General features: G+C 32.8%; 1 protein-coding gene across 2 annotated transcripts in view; it reads left to right on the forward strand.

Annotated features, from left to right (window-relative positions):
- Positions 1 to 19253, forward strand: part of KLHL4 (kelch like family member 4) — a 151967-nt gene that overhangs the window by 148 nt on the left and 132566 nt on the right. For both annotated transcript variants that reach the window (XM_025040407.1, XM_006905926.1), the window contains exon 1: positions 1 to 295. This exon is cut by the window's left edge and continues 148 nt beyond it. In XM_025040407.1, the coding sequence (XP_024896175.1) occupies positions 1 to 295 (295 nt within the window). The remainder of the gene's footprint in view (positions 296 to 19253) is intronic.

Below are 19253 nucleotides of genomic sequence, written 5' to 3' on the forward strand. Positions count from 1 at the left end.
ATAGAGGGACCCCGGTTCAGGACAGATTGAAGAGCCACTCTAGAGACAGAAATGGACTGAAAAAAAGCAACAGTCCTGTCCAACACAACATTCTGACACCGGTGCCAGGATCAGCCCCTACCCATCAAGGATCTTTTCAGAACTGGCACTCACAAAACCTGATAGAACATCTTCGAGCAAATGAAGATACTCCTAAAGCAGTTCCAGAGGAGAATTTCTTCAAAAGAGCTTGTGAGAAACGCTCACAAGATTTGGAGATGATGGCTGATGACAATACAGAAGATTCTACAGCAAGGTAGGAGTTTTCAATCGCATAAATGGAAGCCATAGCCTAGGTTAATTTACGCTCTAAAATTCATTTAATGTTTAAATAAATGTGCTATAATTATCTCTGAATTTCTGTGTAATCAGGATCTCCACGAAATCCCCTTCTCTAATCTATATAAAAAAAAAGCAGTAAAACTATATTTTCATAATTAACAGAGAATATGTTTTAGAATTGTGAGTTTACTTCTTTTCCTTTCCAATTCCATTAAGAATTGTTACAGTTCTAACAGATGTTTATTATAATTGCTAATTTTCTGTAAATATCCTCTGTAGTTTGGATGTTCAGATAGTTGTGATTCTTTGCACAAGTGTGATGAATCACATAGAAATCTTTTTTTTGTGAGTTAAGCAAACTCTGGCAAAATAAAAGCTCTGTTTGCTTACTAAATTCTTATTGGTTCTGTAGTACACAGTTGGTATATTGATGCTTGATAAATGTTATCTTTATGTGAGAACATGGAACAGCTTCCTCTGGCATTTGAAAATTGTTTCAAGCCATGTTAGTTTCATGGTTAGTTTTCAGTCATGAAAATATTTTATGTAAATCAAGTAATAAAATGCTGCTTACAGAGGTGAGATCTTAAAGAAATTGACTATTAGATTTCTTATTAAAATATAAAAAGAAATGATAATAAAGTATAATTTCAGTATAGTTCAAAAAATATTTGACTTTGTCTTTATTTTTGTGTCCACCAGTATTGTTTGAGTAAGAAAAAGTTATGTTCCCTCCTCTAATAGTGTTCAATATAACTTACTTTAGTAGATCTTTATTTTTTTTTCTTTTTTATTATAAGGTTTTATTTCCCCAACATATTATAGACACAATTTATGATCTTGGCAACATAATTAAATTGTAAAAGAGCTTTGGAATAAGAAGTGTTTTGGATATGTTTTAAATTATATAATGATTTGGCATGATGCTACGTTAATTTATTTGGAAATCTGGATATTTGGTTTACTGCGTCCCTATGTAAGTATGGTGGAGAAAGGCTGGCACATTTGCTCTCTGTATATGTTTTTCCAATATATCTGCTTGACAGTTTTTTCTTCCGTAAATTAAAACACAGTACCAATAGAAAAAAACAACATAACAACCTTATGGCAAAAGACAAAACAAATATGCAAAACAATATATTTATAGGAATGCAGTCTTTTTGTTGAAATATAAACTGCAAAAAGCTTTGTGAAATGACTTTAAGAATATTATTAAATTGTCTGTGATGCAGACGTATTAACAAATAGAGTGTTTATATATGAATGCTCCTAAATACATTTTTTGATTACATAAGAAAATGCTATATAACTGTTGGGACTGCAGGTTGTATTTAGTACAACTGATTAGACTTTCAAAGTAATACATAATCTATACTTTTAGATTCAGCAAGTTTTCAAATGATCTCTCCTCACCATGAACATCAATTTTAAAAGTTACTAAATTCGAAGGTTAATATGAAACGCATTTGACTCTCATATGGAGAAATTTAAATTATGCAGTCTGACCTCCTGACAAAATTCTTTTGAGGATCTTTGAGTTGATTTTCCAGCATGAGAATATATTTACAACAAATTAGTTGCTAAAAGAAAATGGTGGGTTAAATGTCAAATATAAAGTGTTACCAAGTAATATATTTATGTATGTGTGTGTGTGCGTGTGTGTGTGTGCGTGTATCTTTGTATTTTATTTCTGAAAGTTTTCATGTTCTAAAGAAATGTTCCGTTAAATATCTTATGGTCAAAGTGGAAACATAATATTTTCTTAAAATAAATAAGAAATGGTTTTATAGATGTGGCAAAGATATTTTAAGCAGAAGAGAAAGAGTGAATTGAAGACTTTATTAATTGAAACACGATAGCTTATTAATTTATCATTGCCCATTCTGAATTGTTACGTCTTAGTTAAAGAAAGTTTGAGAAGGAGCTTTCTTATGTCCATCTTCTCTAATGTCTCTCTTCTTCAACAAGATTAAGGAGCAAGAGGGAAGGATCCTGATAAGTTGGCAACGGCCTGCCCATCTCTTAATAGAACACTTCTGGTTAAAAAACAAACAAAAATGGCAGTCAGTGTGGAGAATTAAACACTAGTACAAGATAGGCCCTGACATTCAGGGCAAAGTAATGATCTTTAAGCCATCTTGGTTTCTACAGATATTGCGGGGAATAAATAAAGAATGGACAAAATTACTAACATACAATATAACTAAATAACCTACAGTTATTCCTAAAACATATATTAAAGTCAAGTTATTAAAATTATATTAATATGTTTGAGGATTTAAAAACTCAAATGCATTCTTATGTCATTGAATTATTAGTATATACTTTATTTAAGAACAGCTCTGTATTATGATTCTATACTATAAGTATGCATATGTCAGTATGTTTGTCATCAGAAACCTAGGCTCAATTGTCATTTTCTGTCTTGGTCAGCTTTTAACTCTGCATCTTTGCTTCCTGATAATTATCATGCTCAGTTTCCTTTCTTTCTTTTTCATCATCCTTAGCATTCCAAAAATCAGAGTAAATATTTTAACAGTGTATTGTGACGATACTTCTTATATGGCAGTTTATTTAGTTATAAAATTTATATATAAAAATATATATATAAAATATATTTTAACTGCTCATAAAGAAATTATTGCCTAAGTACCCAGGTGTATGTCAAAGTGTTAAAATGCATTTGTTAAGACAAATGTAGCCATCTTCTCACTGTGAGTAAGAACATTAAATAAAATGCTGATAAACTGTGTATGGGCCCAGACAACATACTCTGGTCAAAATTGGAGGTTCTCAATGCTGCTTAGATTTAAGGAATTGGCAGGAATTGAGATCTTGCCCTCATTCTACCTATTAGATTTTTAGACTTTTTGCATACCCTACAATTGGTAGGGTATGCAAAAGGTGATTTTGTATATCTTTGTCAATGTTGCACTGTCAGAAAGGACTTTAAATTTTCTCTCCACTTGAGTCCTTTCTAATTATCAAGTGAGATTTGCCTAGAAAAAAAAAAGCTGTCATATATTATGACATCCTAAAGAAGGGGAAATTGGGTGAATAAGTCTTAGAATTTACTAATAATTCATTGAACAAATATTGAGTACCCATTATGTGTCAAGCATACTTCTAGGTGCTGAGGATAAAATGGGATCAAGACAGAGAACCTATTTTTTTGGAGTATACATTCTAATGGGGAGAGAGAGGCATTAAAAATAAGCCAAAAATATAGTTAAGTGGTTATAAGTACTCGTATAAAGAAAAAAAAAAAAAAAGAAGCAGAGAGAAGAAAGTTAAGAAGGGATACTCCTTCAGATAGGGAAGGCCTTTCTGATGAGGTAACATTTGAGCAGAGGTCTAAATGAAGTGAAGGGGGAAGCCATAAGGATGTCTGACTCAAGAATTCTAAGCAAGTGAGAAGTTACTGCTGCTGTGCCATAAGGGAGTCCTTGATCACTATTTATCTTTTTTCTATTCAAATCAATGCCACAGGTTCTCACACAGTTTATTGACTAATGTCCAAAACATTTTAACTGATGAACTAAAAAATATGTCCTGACCTGTTATTCATTATAGTGATTTTAAGATCACATGCATATCCCATGGCCACAGAGGTGAATTTCCAGTCATCCTGTAACCATAGTGCCATTTTGTTCTCTGGGGATTGGCTATTCAGGCAGCAGACCATACGCCTCAGGTAGAGAGGCCTGTGCCCTTTGTGAAAAGTCACATGATGGTGTATTTGCTTTCTTAACAAAACTATTTAAATAGGGCTAAATGTATTGTGTGCCTTCATACTCAGTACAAATCCATCTGTGATTTGGAATGTGCTTGAGAAATATTTATCTATAAGGGAAATCCTAAATCTTAAACAGGGAAACTTATTGTAAATATTCTTTCTCGTAGAGCAGGAAGTAAACTGTGTGGGTAGTTACGGGGAGAGCATTCCGGAAAGACAAAACGGCAATTTCAAGAGCCCAGTGATGGGAATGTGTTTGATATTTTCAAACACAAGGAGGACAGTACAGCTTCAGTAGAGTCCTCATTGGGGAGAATGATAGGAGATGATTTTGGAAAAGTAACAATAATAAAACAATAGTAATACAGCATTAAAAATAATAGATCCCTTTTGTAGAAACTTACTATGTGCCAGCACTAAATACTTTACACATATCTTCTCATTTTTGCAAGAAAAATCTTTAAATAGAAATAACATATTCACATCAAACCATGACATTTTTCTGGGTATTATTTTATTTGATATCTGTTGTTGTTGCTTATCTTCTTACAAGGCAAAAATAATGTGCTTTTCTAAAGTTCATTGCAAGACCTGCTTTACTTAATTGTACACTACATTATTGATTAGAAACTGTTAATTCAAAGGAAAGAATAAGGAACAAACTGTAATTTTATTGTTGCCAATATAAATTTAAGATTAAATTCTTTTGCCTATAGTTTAAAATGTACCATAGAAAAATACATGTTATTTAACTGTTTTACTAAATTTAGAGCATTTTAACAAATAATTTAAACTTAATACAATAATTTCTAACCTTTTTAGAGATGAAAATTCTATTGGTTGATTTGAAACCCTTGGTACTCACAGCCTCGTTCCAGACAGTGAGATACCATGGTCCTCATGTCTCATTCCTAATCATGTGCTATTGCATATATATTTAAGTTAACATTAATTAAAATATATTTAATGTTTGAAAAATGTGGCACTTCTTTTTATCCAGGGATCTAGAAATATGTTAGGATCATATTCTTTTAAATATTATGATTAAGCAACCATAGTTACTATTTTTAAGATATTTAAAGACAAGTAATATTTTTTCTGCATTTGGAAATAGAAATAGAGGATTCAAAATGTATGATGATATTTAATATGTGACTTCAAGAGCAACATATTAATTACATTGACCTATTACACATTGCCTAAATGTTCAGTCACTTAGTGCTTTAGTATAAAGTTTATTTCTTATACTTATATCTCCTTTCTTATTTTTGTAAGACATCTGCCCTTTAATGCTAATTTTGTTGATGTCTTTCCTATGACTTTATAAGTGCAAATAGTTGCAATGTTTTATATATATATAACATTATATATAAAACTTTAATTATATATTTAATTAACATTAAATATAAAGATTTCTACTAACATACACATACACATTTACATCTTTATATTTGAAGAAGATGAAAAACTTAAATTAAGGTGGAATACTAGCTAACGACGTATCTTTAATAAAAAAAAAAAAGTCAAAATGTAATATTCTGCAAGATAAACCTAAACCTAGGACACCATATAGTGTCATAAAATAAGGCAGTCCTCAAATAAAATAATGATGGTAGTATAACAAAGAGACACAGGAGCTGACCAAAAAAGTTCCAAGTGGCCAAAGCTGGAACAATTTTAGCAGCAAAATAAAATACTGTTAGATTATAAACCAAAGTAAAAAAAATAAACATTATTAATTCATATCAATCCAGTTTCTGTTTAGAAAAAAAAAAAAGTGTAGCTCACTGCCAGCATTAATTTAACATCATGAGTAGTAATGCTATGTTTTCTAGGGTTTGACATTTTCAGCAATTGAGAATTACTATATTTTATAAATAGACATACCACTACTAAAAAGAAAGTGCTATAAGTAGAATGATGTCATTTGTTTCTAAAGATGCAAAAATAATAATAAAAACAAGATATTTATTGGCAGACTTGGGGGGTAAAGTTAAGACTGTAATCCATGAGTTACCTCTAGGCAAATGCTGTAGCCACAAGTGCCGCTGGTGAATATTCTTGGGGTAGATGGGGAATGGATTAAAGTTATCCTGCAATTTTCTCTTCTTCAAGTCAAATTGCCAGAATTGACATAAGATTCTGACACTTTAGATAATTTAGACTTCTATTGACACCTATACACTAGAAAGGGTCTGACAGTCACAGATTTTTACTATTGTGTAGAAAGTGACTTGCAAAAATGAATTGATACAAATTGCTGATTTTACTTAAAGTTCTATGTCATTAAAATAGGAAGAAAATGACTGGCAAAAACATGAAAATTAATGAAACATCTGGTATTGCTTCCAGTCAAGCTCAAATAATAGGAATTTCTTCCTGAGTAAAATTTCCTTTTATTCTTCCAGCATAGCATTGATTTTTACAGGTGCAAGAAAATTCCAGTTATTGTTTAGATAAAATTCAATCTGCCAAAAGTTGAAAAGGCCCATGTGGGGGATATACTTTGCAAAATTAATACATAGCATTGAAAATTGTCTATTTTGAATTAATAAAATATAATAATAGTTTTCCTGAGGGTGTATTAAAACAGCATTGTATAGATAATTGATTAACTCATTCTTAAATAGTTTGGTCATCACATACTTTTAAAATATAATTTACAAGTGTTTGTAAAAATTAGAATTTAAACATGCATATTTCTTTTTAAAAATATTACACTAAATCACAAATATTAATTTATAAGTAAAAAGGGTAGAATTGCTTCTGTTTGTTGAGTGATAATTGCTTAATTCTTTAAGTGTATCTAAGAAGCACTTATAAGCTAATGGATTATTACGTATTTTTTATGATTAAACCATTTGCATTTCTGGTATTTTAAAACTTTCTTTATTTTTTACTGATGCATGTAATACCGTTAATGAAATACACTGATAGCTCTAAAGCACAGAATACATGAAATGGTTTATCAGTAGCAGTGAGAATGAAATATATTGTGACATCAGAACACACTCTATGTGTTTAATTCAAACCTGTTCATTATTTGATTTGTAAAATATCTTTATGTTGAAAATCATCTTAATCACTCATCTTTGCTACCATTGTATTATAGTGCTATTTCCCAGAGAGCATGCTTTGATTCTTGTGTGTGATTAAAATAAATAAAATAATAAAATCAAATGAATATATGGGTAAAAGAGTAAACTAAAGATATCTAGATATTTCCTAAGCCTTTTTTTTTTTTTATTTAATAAATATGTGGGAACCAAGAGATCATTGACTTGGAACAATTTGTCCTTTAAAAAACATATCTGTTTGACTATATCAAGAAGATATAAGACATAAAATGAATTTTTTGCTTATAATATTAATTTGGACTCTAAAGAATAATTTCTTGAAATGATTTTAGTTTTATATTTAACATGATTTTCTAGCCTTTCAACTTTAAATGGAAATTAAACTTATGACTCCATGACTTTTATCTCAAAGATCCCATAACACTACTACACACACACACACACACACACACACACACACACACACTTCCGAGAAAAGGTCAAGCTTTCAAAAATCATGTCCTCTTCTCAAGGTATAATTAACTAAATATGATGTATTTTACTGATAAAATATTTCAATAAAACTTAACTAACTTGAATATCATACATGCACTTCAAATTTTACTTAAGCATTTTAAAAAGATGTTCAATAATTATTTCATTATTTTTGTCAATACCTATATTATACTCTTTTCATTTAAAGAAAACTCAGAAAATGTGGTTAGAAAAAGGGAGATGTAGGGAACCCTAATATTGATTTGGTCCTTGTAATTAATATCCATCAGTCTAAGAATTGAATAGGAGACTACTCCACACCAGTTTTTATATTTTATTAAGAAATGTTTATTGGGGAACACATTTAACTTAGGTGAGCCTGGTGTGCTGGAAAGTCACAGTTCTGTACTGAAAACCAAACAATAATATAGAAAAAAGAAAGGTTCATAGTCACACTACAGATTCCTATTCTATGCTAGGTATAAACAACATCTAAACTCCTGTGATATGCCAATGTTTGAGTGTTTTCTTTTTTTCTTTCATAGCTCTTTTTTTTTCTTTTGTTATTATTTTGATTCCTTTCTTAAGAGAAGATGAACAGGAGTAGGAATTGCATGGAGGGGAAACCCTGCTGTATTTTGCTTCAAAGAAATGACTCTAGGGTGCTACAGAAGTCAACATGAATTAAACGATTCTAATCTGAGCCCCAAATATGTTCTGGTTGACTATATTATAAGATCAGTTTTGCATCAGGAACCAACTGTGTCATAAAGATCATGCTTACATAACTGGATATGAACTATGAGAATTATTAATATTTATTTCTAAAAATACTAAATGTATCCCACTAATTTTGCTAGGTATGATAATTTAATTAGTAAATTAAATTTAATTAATAAAACTTAAGGCTTCCAGTCAAAATGGTGGAGTAGGTAAAGGATATACTTGCCTCCTTTCAAAACCACATCAAAACTACAATGAAACTAAAGAAAAGCCATCAATGAGAGTCATCTTAAGTCTAGCTTAACACAAGTCCCACAACTGGAGACACACAGAAGAGGCCACCTCAAGACTTGTAGGAAGGGTAGAGATGCAGAACGGACTGGTTCCACAACCAGGTGTGGTGGTTGAGAATTGGGAAAACTATAATGGCTGCAGAGGTACCCCAGAATAGCTTAAAGTCCTGGCCCTACACTGGTCTCCCTAGCCCAAGGTTCCAGAGCCAAGAAGAGAAGGCCCCACGACTTCTAGTTGTAAAAACCAGTGGAAATTTTGGCTGGGATATAGGGCTGAGGGAGTCACAGACATTTCTCTTAAAAGGCTCATGTGCAAACTTACTTGGTGATGGACTCAGTCCCTCTGAGCTCCAGCTCTGGGGCAGTAGCTTGAAAGGTCTCAGGGACATATGGGGAGAAATTGAGTTGTCTGGCTTCAAGGTGAGGGCTGGAGGGGCAGCTTTCTCCCAGACAGAAGTGCTGGCAGAGAGCATTGTTCTTGTATTAAGCCCTCCCCCATCTGGCTTGCAGACCAGGCCGTCCCATATATGAGTCTCCAACAACATAGCTAACACTGGTCGCCCCACCCTTGTGGTTCCCTGAGACCCCACCCTATCAACATGGGAGCCTACCCAAGCCACTTCCAGTGGATTTTTCATACAAATGGCCTGTCTTGCCTCATGCTACAGACTTTCCTAAAATATCTCAAAGGTACACAAAGCATAAACAAGCAGCATCTGGCCTTGGCATGCCCCGTACCTCCAGCTGAGATACCCAAAGGCCAGCACTAGAGGCAGCCAGTCTTGCTTTGCAGCTTGGCCTCTCAAGACACTTCCAAGCTCAGCATGGGTGACGGCCATCTGTGGATTGCTTGGGGGCTCATGCCAGGTGGCCCCAGGCAGGGCACAGGCTGCAGCAGACCTTCGTGTGTGGCAGGACCCCTCCCAGGAAGCCCTGGCCTGCATACCAGTGGTCAACTTTGGTGTGAGCTGGAGCACAATGCAGGGTGCATCTGAGGATGACACACCAAAAGGCAGACTTGACAGACACTAGAGTCTTGCTAAAGTGAATCCTGGTCTATAGAGTCAACCTCTGTACAACATCTCCTTCACTGGTCATGACCAGTCCTCACAACCAATCATTCCAAATGTCATTGATGAGAAAACAGCAACCAAGGGTTAACTACAACAAGAGGGCACACACAAACCACATGAAGGACATACCTGGAGCGCCCGGCTCAGGTGACCAGAGAAGACTGTGCCACTGGGCCCCGCAGCACATTTACTACATAAGGCCACTCTACTAAGACCAGGAGACATAACAGCCCTACCTAATATGTAGAAACAAATGTAAGGAGTCAGCCAAAAGGAGAAGAAAAAGAAACATGTTTCAGGTGAAAGGACAAAACAAAGCTCCAGAGAAAAGGCTAAACAAAATGGAGACGAGCAATCTACCAGATATGGAATTCAAAACATTTGTTATAAGGATGCTCCATGAACTTAGGGGAAGAATAGATGAACTCAGTGAGAACTTTAGCAATGAGATAGAAAACATAAAAGTGAAGATAGAAAACATGAAAAAGAACCGGTCAGAAATAAAGAATACAATAACTGAAATGAAGAATGCCTTAGGAAGAATTAATAGCAGGTTAGATGAAATAAAGGATCGAATCAGCAATTTAGAAGATAAGGTAGCAGAAAATGCCCAATCAGAACAGTGACAAGAATAAAGAATTAAAAAAAAAATGAGGATAGTTTAAGGGGCCTATTGGAAAATATTAAGCATATCAACATTCACATCATAAAGATACCAGGAGAAGAGAGAGCAAGAAATTGAAAACCTATGTCAGAAAATAATGACTGAAAACTTCCCTCATTTGGTAAATAAAATAGACATATAAGTTCAGGAAGCACAGAAGGTCCCAAACAACATGGGCCCAAAGAGGTCTACACCAAGACAGATCATCTTCAAAATGCCAAAGATTAAAGACAAAGAGAGAATCTTAAAAGCAGCAAGAGAAAAGCAGTTTATTACCTACAAAAGAGCTTCCATAAGACTGGCAGCTGATTTCTCAACAGAAACTTTGCAGGCCAGAAGACATTGGCAGGAAATATTCAAAGCGATGAAAAGCAAGGACGTACAACCAAGAATACTTCACCCAGCAAAGCTATTGTTTAGACTCGAAGGACAGATAAAGATTTTTTCAGACAAGAAAAAGCTCAAAGAATTCATCATCACCAAGCCAGTATTACAGGAAATGTCAGAGGGGCTTCTTTAAGAAGAAGAAAAAAGAAAAAAAAAAAAAAAGGTTAAAAATATGAATGATAAAATGGCAATAATTACATATCTAGCAACATTTACTTTAGATGTAAATGGATTAAATGTTCAAATCAAAAGATAAGGTGGCTGAATGCATTAGAAAACAAGACTCTTACATAATGCATTAGAAAACAAGACTCTGCCTACAAGAGACTCACTTCAGATCAGAAGACACACAGACTGAAAGTAGCAGGATGGAAAAGGACGTTTCATGAAAAAAAAAAAAGAAACAAACAAACAAACAATAAAAACTAGTATAGAAATACTTATACCATACGAAATAGATTTTAAAGCAAGGACGATAACCAGAGACAGAGAAGGACCCAGTTATTCCACTTCTGGGTATTTATCTGAAGAAACCCAAAATACAAATTTGAAAGGCATGTGAATCCATATTTTCACTGCAGCATTATTTATAGTAGCCAAGATATGGAGGCATCCTTGTTGTCTATCAATGGATGATTGGATAAAGAAGAGATGTTTTATATATGTTTACAATGAAATATTATTCAGCCATAAAAAAGAATGTAATTTTGCCATCTGCAGCAACATGGAAGAACCTAGAGGGTATCATGCAGAGAAAGACAAATGTTATATGTGAAATCTAGAGAACAGGATAAACAAACAAACAAACAAAAACAACTGAAACAAGCTCCTAGATACAGAGAGCATTTTAATGGTTATCAGATTGGGAAATGGGAGGATGAGTGAAGGAAGGAGGGGATTAAGAGGCACGAAATATTAGTTACAAAGTCATGGGGTTATAGAGTATAGCATGAGCAATACGGTTAGTAGTATTGTAATTACTATATATAATGTCAGATGAGTACTAGATTTATCGGAGTGATCACTTCATAATTTATATAAATGTCTAACACTCTGTTGTATACCTGAAACTAATGTAATATATGTCAACTATAATTGAAAAAAAATAAAAATATAAAAAATTTAAAAATGACTATAAGCTCTTCAAGAAAAAAAAAAAAGATATCTAAACTCTATGAGATAAAGAAAGAACTCTCTTTCATTTTAGTTTTAAAAAGTATATAAATTAACTTTCATTTTTGGAATATGCAATACTTATATTGCAGTTCATATACAAATTATACATAATTTAGCCAGCTCTTCTTTTATAAACTATCTTGAAAATTGAAACTCTAAATGTTTACCCAAAGATATCTGTATTTTCAGAGAATATGGAACAGTAGATACAAGAATTTGTTGTTTTAATTAGATTAACAAAATATATATATATATACAGAATACATTCTGTATATCATTTATACAATGCAGAATATATATACATATATGTATACACATATTCTTAGTAATGTCAAGATTTCGATTCATCTTTGTCATTTTTGATTTAGACTGTTTTCATACTGGTTTCTGTTGAATCCTCTACTACTGAAGGCTTCTCATCATTGTCCAGTATCTACTGCATTTAATGGAGGGTAGTAAAGAGGATAAAAAACTGATTTCTTCTCAAGTCAGACATCTGTCATTATTTCTGTTTAAATATAAAATATGCTTTGATTATTTTCCCAGGGTCTTCAGCTCCTTTTATGTCTCCTGCCTGTTGAGAAAGTAGGTTGATCTCTTCTGTTAAAACACTATATTCATAACAATTACTTTGCTTGATGTGTCTGATTTTTACACTCGATTTTTTTGGCTTCAGCAATGCTAGACATCCTGATTTTTTTTTCCAAAATTGAGCAGTTTGCTACAAAATATCTAAAAAAAAACATGCCTTATAAAAATATATCTAGTTGATTTTCAGAGTAAGCTGTGACTGAAAAGCAGCAATAGAAATTTGGCAATATTAGTTTCCAGAATCAGTATATATGAATTTTAACCAGGCATCAGTTAAAAGTCAGAACTAAACTTGTACATAACAATATTCTCTTGCTGGTATGTCAAATGCAAACCAGTTTTCCTCTTGTTTCTTGATCTGCTATATGCTGCTGGCTGCATAAAGAATAATTGGTAATTGTTATGAACAGCGGATAAAGTGAGACTTTGTTGTTTATGGTTTATTCTCCCTAGAAAATCATTATTTTCATAGTCTACTTTAGTTGTATTAGATTTTCTCAAAACATCAGACATCACATGTTTTATAAAACTAAGAGGAATGAAAAAACACTGACAAAAGGTCTAATATGCTGAAGAAAAAGTAATTAATTGATATAAGCAATATAATTTATCTTCCAGTTACACTAAGCAATCTAATATGTCCATTTTCTCCTGGAAAACAAAACAAAACAAAACAACTTTTTATGACTCTACAGTCAACCCAAGTAAAGTGTGTTTGTTTCCTGAGCATCTTCTTACCACAGCCTATGTAAAAAGGCACAATACAGAGCACTGTGGAGTCAAATTAGCAGAATTAAAAGCCAGTTATACCACTTATTTGTGTTATGACCTCAAATGAGTTATTTAACCTCTGTTCTTCAGTTTTCCTTTTTTAAATTAATATTAACTTTTTATTGTGGTAACATCTGTTAGTAACATTATATATGTTTTTAGGTATACACCATTATAATTTGATAGCTGTATACTCTATTGCATGCTCACCACCAAAAGTCTAGTTTTCATGTGTTACCGTATATTTGACCCCCTTTACTCATTTCACCTTCTCCTTACACTCCCTTTCCTCTAGTTACCACCATTCTGTTGTCTGCATCCTTGAATTGGATTTTGTTTTGTTTTATTAGTCTTTGCTTTTTGTTTTATATTTCACATATGAATGAAATCATACAGTTTGTGTCCTTTTCCATCTGACAAATTTCATTTAGCATTATACTCACAGAATGCATCCATGTTGTTGCAAATGGCAATATTTCATTTTTTTTCATGTGGCTGAGGAGTATTTGATTCTATATACAACATCTTCTTTATCCATTTATCCACTGATGGATGCTTAGATTGTTTTCATATCCCCACATATTTGTAATTTTCCAGATTTATTTTTTGTAATTGATTTCTAGTTTCACACTATTGTGGTAGGAAAATATGCTTGATATGATTTCAATTTTTTAAAACTTATTAAGATGTGTTTTGTACTCCAATGCATTGTCTATTCTTAAGAATATTCTATGTGCACTTGACAATAATGTTTATTTTGTCGCTTTGGGATGGAAAACACTTCAAATATCTATTAAGTCTATCTGATCTAATGTGTCATTTAAGGCCAATGTTTCATTTTTGACTTTCTGTCTGAATGACATATCCATAGATGTAAGTGGAATGCTAAAATCTCTAACTGTTATTGTTTTATTTTCTATTTCTCCCTTTAGGTTTGTTAATAATTGCCTTATATATTTGGCACTCCTAAATTGAGTTCATGTATATTAATAACTGTTATGTCTTCTTGACTAATTATCTCTGTTGTGATTATAAAATGTCCATCTTTGTTTTTTATTACCTTTTTTATTTGTATTGAAGTCTATTTTGTTTGATATAAGTATGGCTACACACAATTTTTGCTGGATATCATTTGCTTGAAGTATAATATTCCACCCTTTCACTTTGAGCCTATATTTGTCTTTGGAGCTGAGATTAGTCTCCCGAAGGCAGCATGTAGTAGATTTTTAAAAAATTCATTCAGGTACACTGCACCTTTTGTTCGGTGAATTAAGTTAATTTACATTTAGAATAATTATTGATATATGAGTACCTACTCCTGCCATTTTCTCTTTTGTTTTCTGGTTGCTCTGTATATCCATCGTTTCTTTTCATTTGATCTTCTGTCTGCTATTTTAATTTGTTGGTTTCCTATAATATTTTTATCTATTTCTTCTTTTTGTATGTTTTGTGTCTCAGCTCTGGATTTTTGTCTTATGGTTGGCATGAAGTTTGTGTAACATGTCTCATAGACAAAATAGTCATTTTCTTCTGATAACATTTAATCTTTAGTTGCCTATACAAGTTTTGTCTTTTCCCTCCTCCCCTTTTAGTTTTTGTTGTCATATATTATTTCTTTTTATGTTGTGCATTCATTACCAAATTTAAGTAGCTATAATTATTTTAATGTGTTTTTCCCTTTAACCTTTATGCTATAATACTATTCTAAAATAGAGTTGCAATTTTTTGCTTCTATATGTCAACTTACTCAAAGTTTTGTATACTTTTGTCTTTTTGTTTCAGTTAGAAAAGCTCCTTTTATCATTTCTTGTAATGCAGGTCTTGTAGTAGTAAATTCCCTCAGCATTTATTTTTCCAGGAAAACCTTTATTGCTCTTTAACATCTAAAAGAATAACTTTGATAGATGCATTATTCTTGGCTGGTTGTTTTGGTCTTTCAATATATCAAATATATTATTACACTCTCTCCTGGCCAGTGGAGTTTCTGCTGCTAAACCTAATGATAATCAGATGGGGTTTTCTTTGTAGGCGACTATCATTTTTTTAGCTACCTTGAAAATTATTATTATTTTTTTATTATTAACTTTCAACAGTTGTAACATAATGTGTCATGGAGAAGGTATTTTTGTGTCAGGATAATTAGGTGTTTATTGGCTTCATCTACTTGAATGTACAATTCCTTCCCTAAGTTTAGGAAGTTCTCATCAATTATTTATTTGAATAGATTTTCTGTTCCTTTTAACCTCTGTTCTCCTTCTTAGATACCAATTATTTTAAAGTTGCCCTTTCTAATTGAGTCAGAGTGTTCTCTTCATGTTCTTTCATTTTTTCTTTCATCATTTTCTCTCTCCTTCCATCTGATTTATTTCTAGATTTCTATCTCCAAGCTCACTAATTCTCTCTCCCATATGGTCTGCGCTGTATTCAGTACTTTCTAATGCATTCTGCATCTCATTTATTGAATTCTTCAGCTCCTGAATTCCTTTTAGTTCTTTATAGTTTCAATCTCTTAAGTAAAATACTCCTTATGCTTATTAGTTTCATTCCTGAGCTCATTAAACTGCCTTTCTGAGTTGTCTTATATCTCAATCTTCCATTACTTTGAGTTTGGTTTCTGGAAAATTGTCATTTTCTTATGTGTTTTTGTATTGCTTTGGTCGTTTGTGGTGCTGGATGAGTTGTTCCTCTTCTGGCCCATTGAAAAAGTAAACATCCTTCTTATTTTGGTATTATTTTAATTTTAACATTTCAGCAGGTTGATAATTAGAGGTCTTTCTTTTGTTTTCTGGTATATGTTGCTCTATATCAAGTTTTCATTTTCTCTTACCTGCGCTACTTGTGTCTCCAGGGTCACAGAGAGGGTGTCCTACTGTGGTTATGCACATTGCCACCTGGGTGACTGAAGTAATTAGTGCCGCATCTGTGTCAGGGTTGCCTGGGTCTCAGGGCACCACCACTGTGATGAGGAGGTATGACACTTAGGGAAAAGACATATTTGCAAGGCCAAAGCATTGCAACTTCATTCCCTATGGCTGTTGGCACCATGGAAGACCATAAACATGTAGACATGTATCTGTGTCTGCTACCAGGCTTTGCGGCAATTGGAGGCAGCATATGGTTGAGTTAGTTTCTTAGGTGCCAATGCTGCTTCTGTCCATCTTATCCTTCACTGTCCATAATGTGGAGGCCACACTCTGACTCCTCCGTTGCTAATGCATTTGCTGTGGCTGCAGGCTCAGCCACAGTGGCTGGGGAAACACATGTGGGGGCACAGTTCATGTCCTTCACCTGATCCTGCCTTCTCTATGTGTTCCCACCTTCAGTTGTATCAATATTTTGATCTTTCAAGCATCCTAGGGAGTTGAGCAGGGGAACCTTTGTTGGGTTATAACTGCCCAACTAGTTTTAGATGTATGGAGAGATACAAACAGGTCATCTCACTCCAACATACTGCTCAATAGGTCTTTTTCTCCAGTTTCCAAACTAAGAAAAAATATATGCACCTATCTCATATGGCTATGAGGAAGGTTAATCGAGGCAATAAATATAAAGGCACTGGAACAGTGCCTCACATATAAGTGATCAATAAACGTTAACATTATAATTTTACAGTTATGAACAATTTTTATGATAACACATGGTATGTGATAATGCAGATTGTTAAAAACACTAAAGTTTCTATTAGATAGTTGATAAAAATGCTTTACAATTAGCTACCCATTGCTTAATCATTCAGTTAATTATTTTATAACAGATATATCTTTGTTAAATTATCAGTTCCTTCATTTCAGGAGATTTCAACATATCTTCATACTCTAGTCAGTTACAAACATCCTTCCCACATTCGCCAAAGTAGATATCTGAAATAATGGTTAGCAAGGAACATTTTCTTGTAATCCTAGAAGAGAATAAAATGTGAGAAATGTAAGAATCCATTTTAATACATTATTGTGTCATTTGGATTTTGGTAAAATTAAACTAACAAAGAATAGCGCCTAAGGTAATAAAAAAATTTAAGTCCCTGTTGGATGTTCTAGAAGGACATTGTGAGACACGAATGCAATGAATGTTTTAGAACATGGGGAGGTAAACTCTTTTTCTACAAGAACAGAGTAAATATTTTGGGATTTTTCAAGCCATTCAGTCTCTGTTGCAACTATTCAACTCTGATTCCAGTGCAAAAGCAGCCATAGATAACATCTAAATGAATTAGTGTGACAGTATTCCAATAAGACCATATTTATGGACATTGATATTGGAATTTTATATAAATTTCCTTTGTCATTTAAAAATGTAAAATCTATTTTGAAGTCATGAACCATACATAACAGATGGCCAGCTGGATTTGACCTATGGGGCATAATTTGTCAACACTTGTTCTAAAAGCACTTTGTGAGACATGGAGGGAGAGTTTTCTACAACAGACAAGAATAAAAATTTTTTCATGTGACAAATTTTTCTGAGATATTTTGAGCCTTCAACTTTTCCACTAATGAGTCTTGCTCATTTTTCAGAAATGCTTCGATTTGACACTCTATTTAAAATCACTTTGTTATGTCAAAATACTCTCATTGTTAAAGAAGCTAAAATAATTCTGACTGCAAGTGTTTCACACAGAAATAAAAAATAAATAAATAAAAGTCACGAAAGTGTATTACTGTACATTCTTTTCATGTCTGGAAAACAAAAATCACATATAAGTAAAAATTTCCCCAAACTACTACCTTATCTATACATTCGATAAATATTTAGAATATATAATATATCCAAAATACCTTTACAGAAAAAATTATGTATAAAAAATCTCCTTTCCAGTTACTTACATTGTCGCAGAGGACATAAAATATGTACACCAATAACTATAATGAAAGATGAAATGTAATAAGTGGTATAATAGTAGTATATCTAACAAACCATAAATAATGTTAGTATTTTATAAATTAGAAAAAAAAAATGTTCACTAAAACTGTACCCTTAGTATTAAAGAGAAATGTACCCTTAGTATGTTAGTACTAATGTATTTGTGTGTGTGTGCATGTGTGTGTGTGACAAGTTTTTCCTTTGGAAAATAAATATGTTCCTCCCAGTATTATAAAAAGTTAGCTGTTTCTCTATACCAGGGAAGTGTTTATGTTAAGGTAAAGTCCAAGCACCTAACGTGAGCATTGTCTACCAGCATTTGCTTTTAAAGTTCAATGACAATAGCCCTTTATTCTTGCTTCTGGACTTCTCGTGATAGCACCCCCCAAAAAATATTAAAAAAAGAGTGGAATTTGATGAGTACTAGAAAAATACCTTATGGCCCCCAAATTACACTCTTATACATTTAGCTAATTTCTGCATTTTTTTTAATTAATTAATTTGTTTTTATGGTGACATTGGTTAATGAAATCTGGTTTCAGCTGTACATTTTAGCAGTAAGGCATATTATATATTCACATTGTGTGTTCACCTCCCATAGTTAGATTTCTTTCTGTTACCACATATTTTACCCTTTTTACCTCATTTACCTCCCCCCACTCCCATCTACCCACTACCTTCTGGTAACCACTAGTCTATTGTCTATGTCCATGAGTCTATATTTGTCTTTGGAACTGAGATATGTCTCCTGGAGGCAGCATATGGTTGGGTTGTGTTTTTTGATCCAATCTGCAACTCTGTGTTTTTTTATTGGTGAGTTCGGCCCATTTACATTTAGGGTGATTATTGAAATATGAGGTCTTCTTATAACTTTATCTTTTTGCTTTCTGGTAACTTGGTGTTTCATTGTTTTCTTGTCCTTATGTTTTTGTTTTCTTTATTTTTGGGGGGAGGTTGTGGGTTTTCTCTCTGTTCCTTGTTTTATGTATGTACTTCAGTTCTGAATCTTTGATGTGTGGTTACCATTACAAATATGCAATTACAAATATATATACATATATACTATCCTTTATAGTATATAAAGAGAGAAGAAGACGGTGACCTATA

Source organism: Pteropus alecto, unplaced genomic scaffold (genome assembly GCF_000325575.1).
Source record: "Pteropus alecto unplaced genomic scaffold, ASM32557v1 scaffold231, whole genome shotgun sequence".
Taxonomy (NCBI): Eukaryota; Metazoa; Chordata; class Mammalia; order Chiroptera; family Pteropodidae; genus Pteropus; species Pteropus alecto.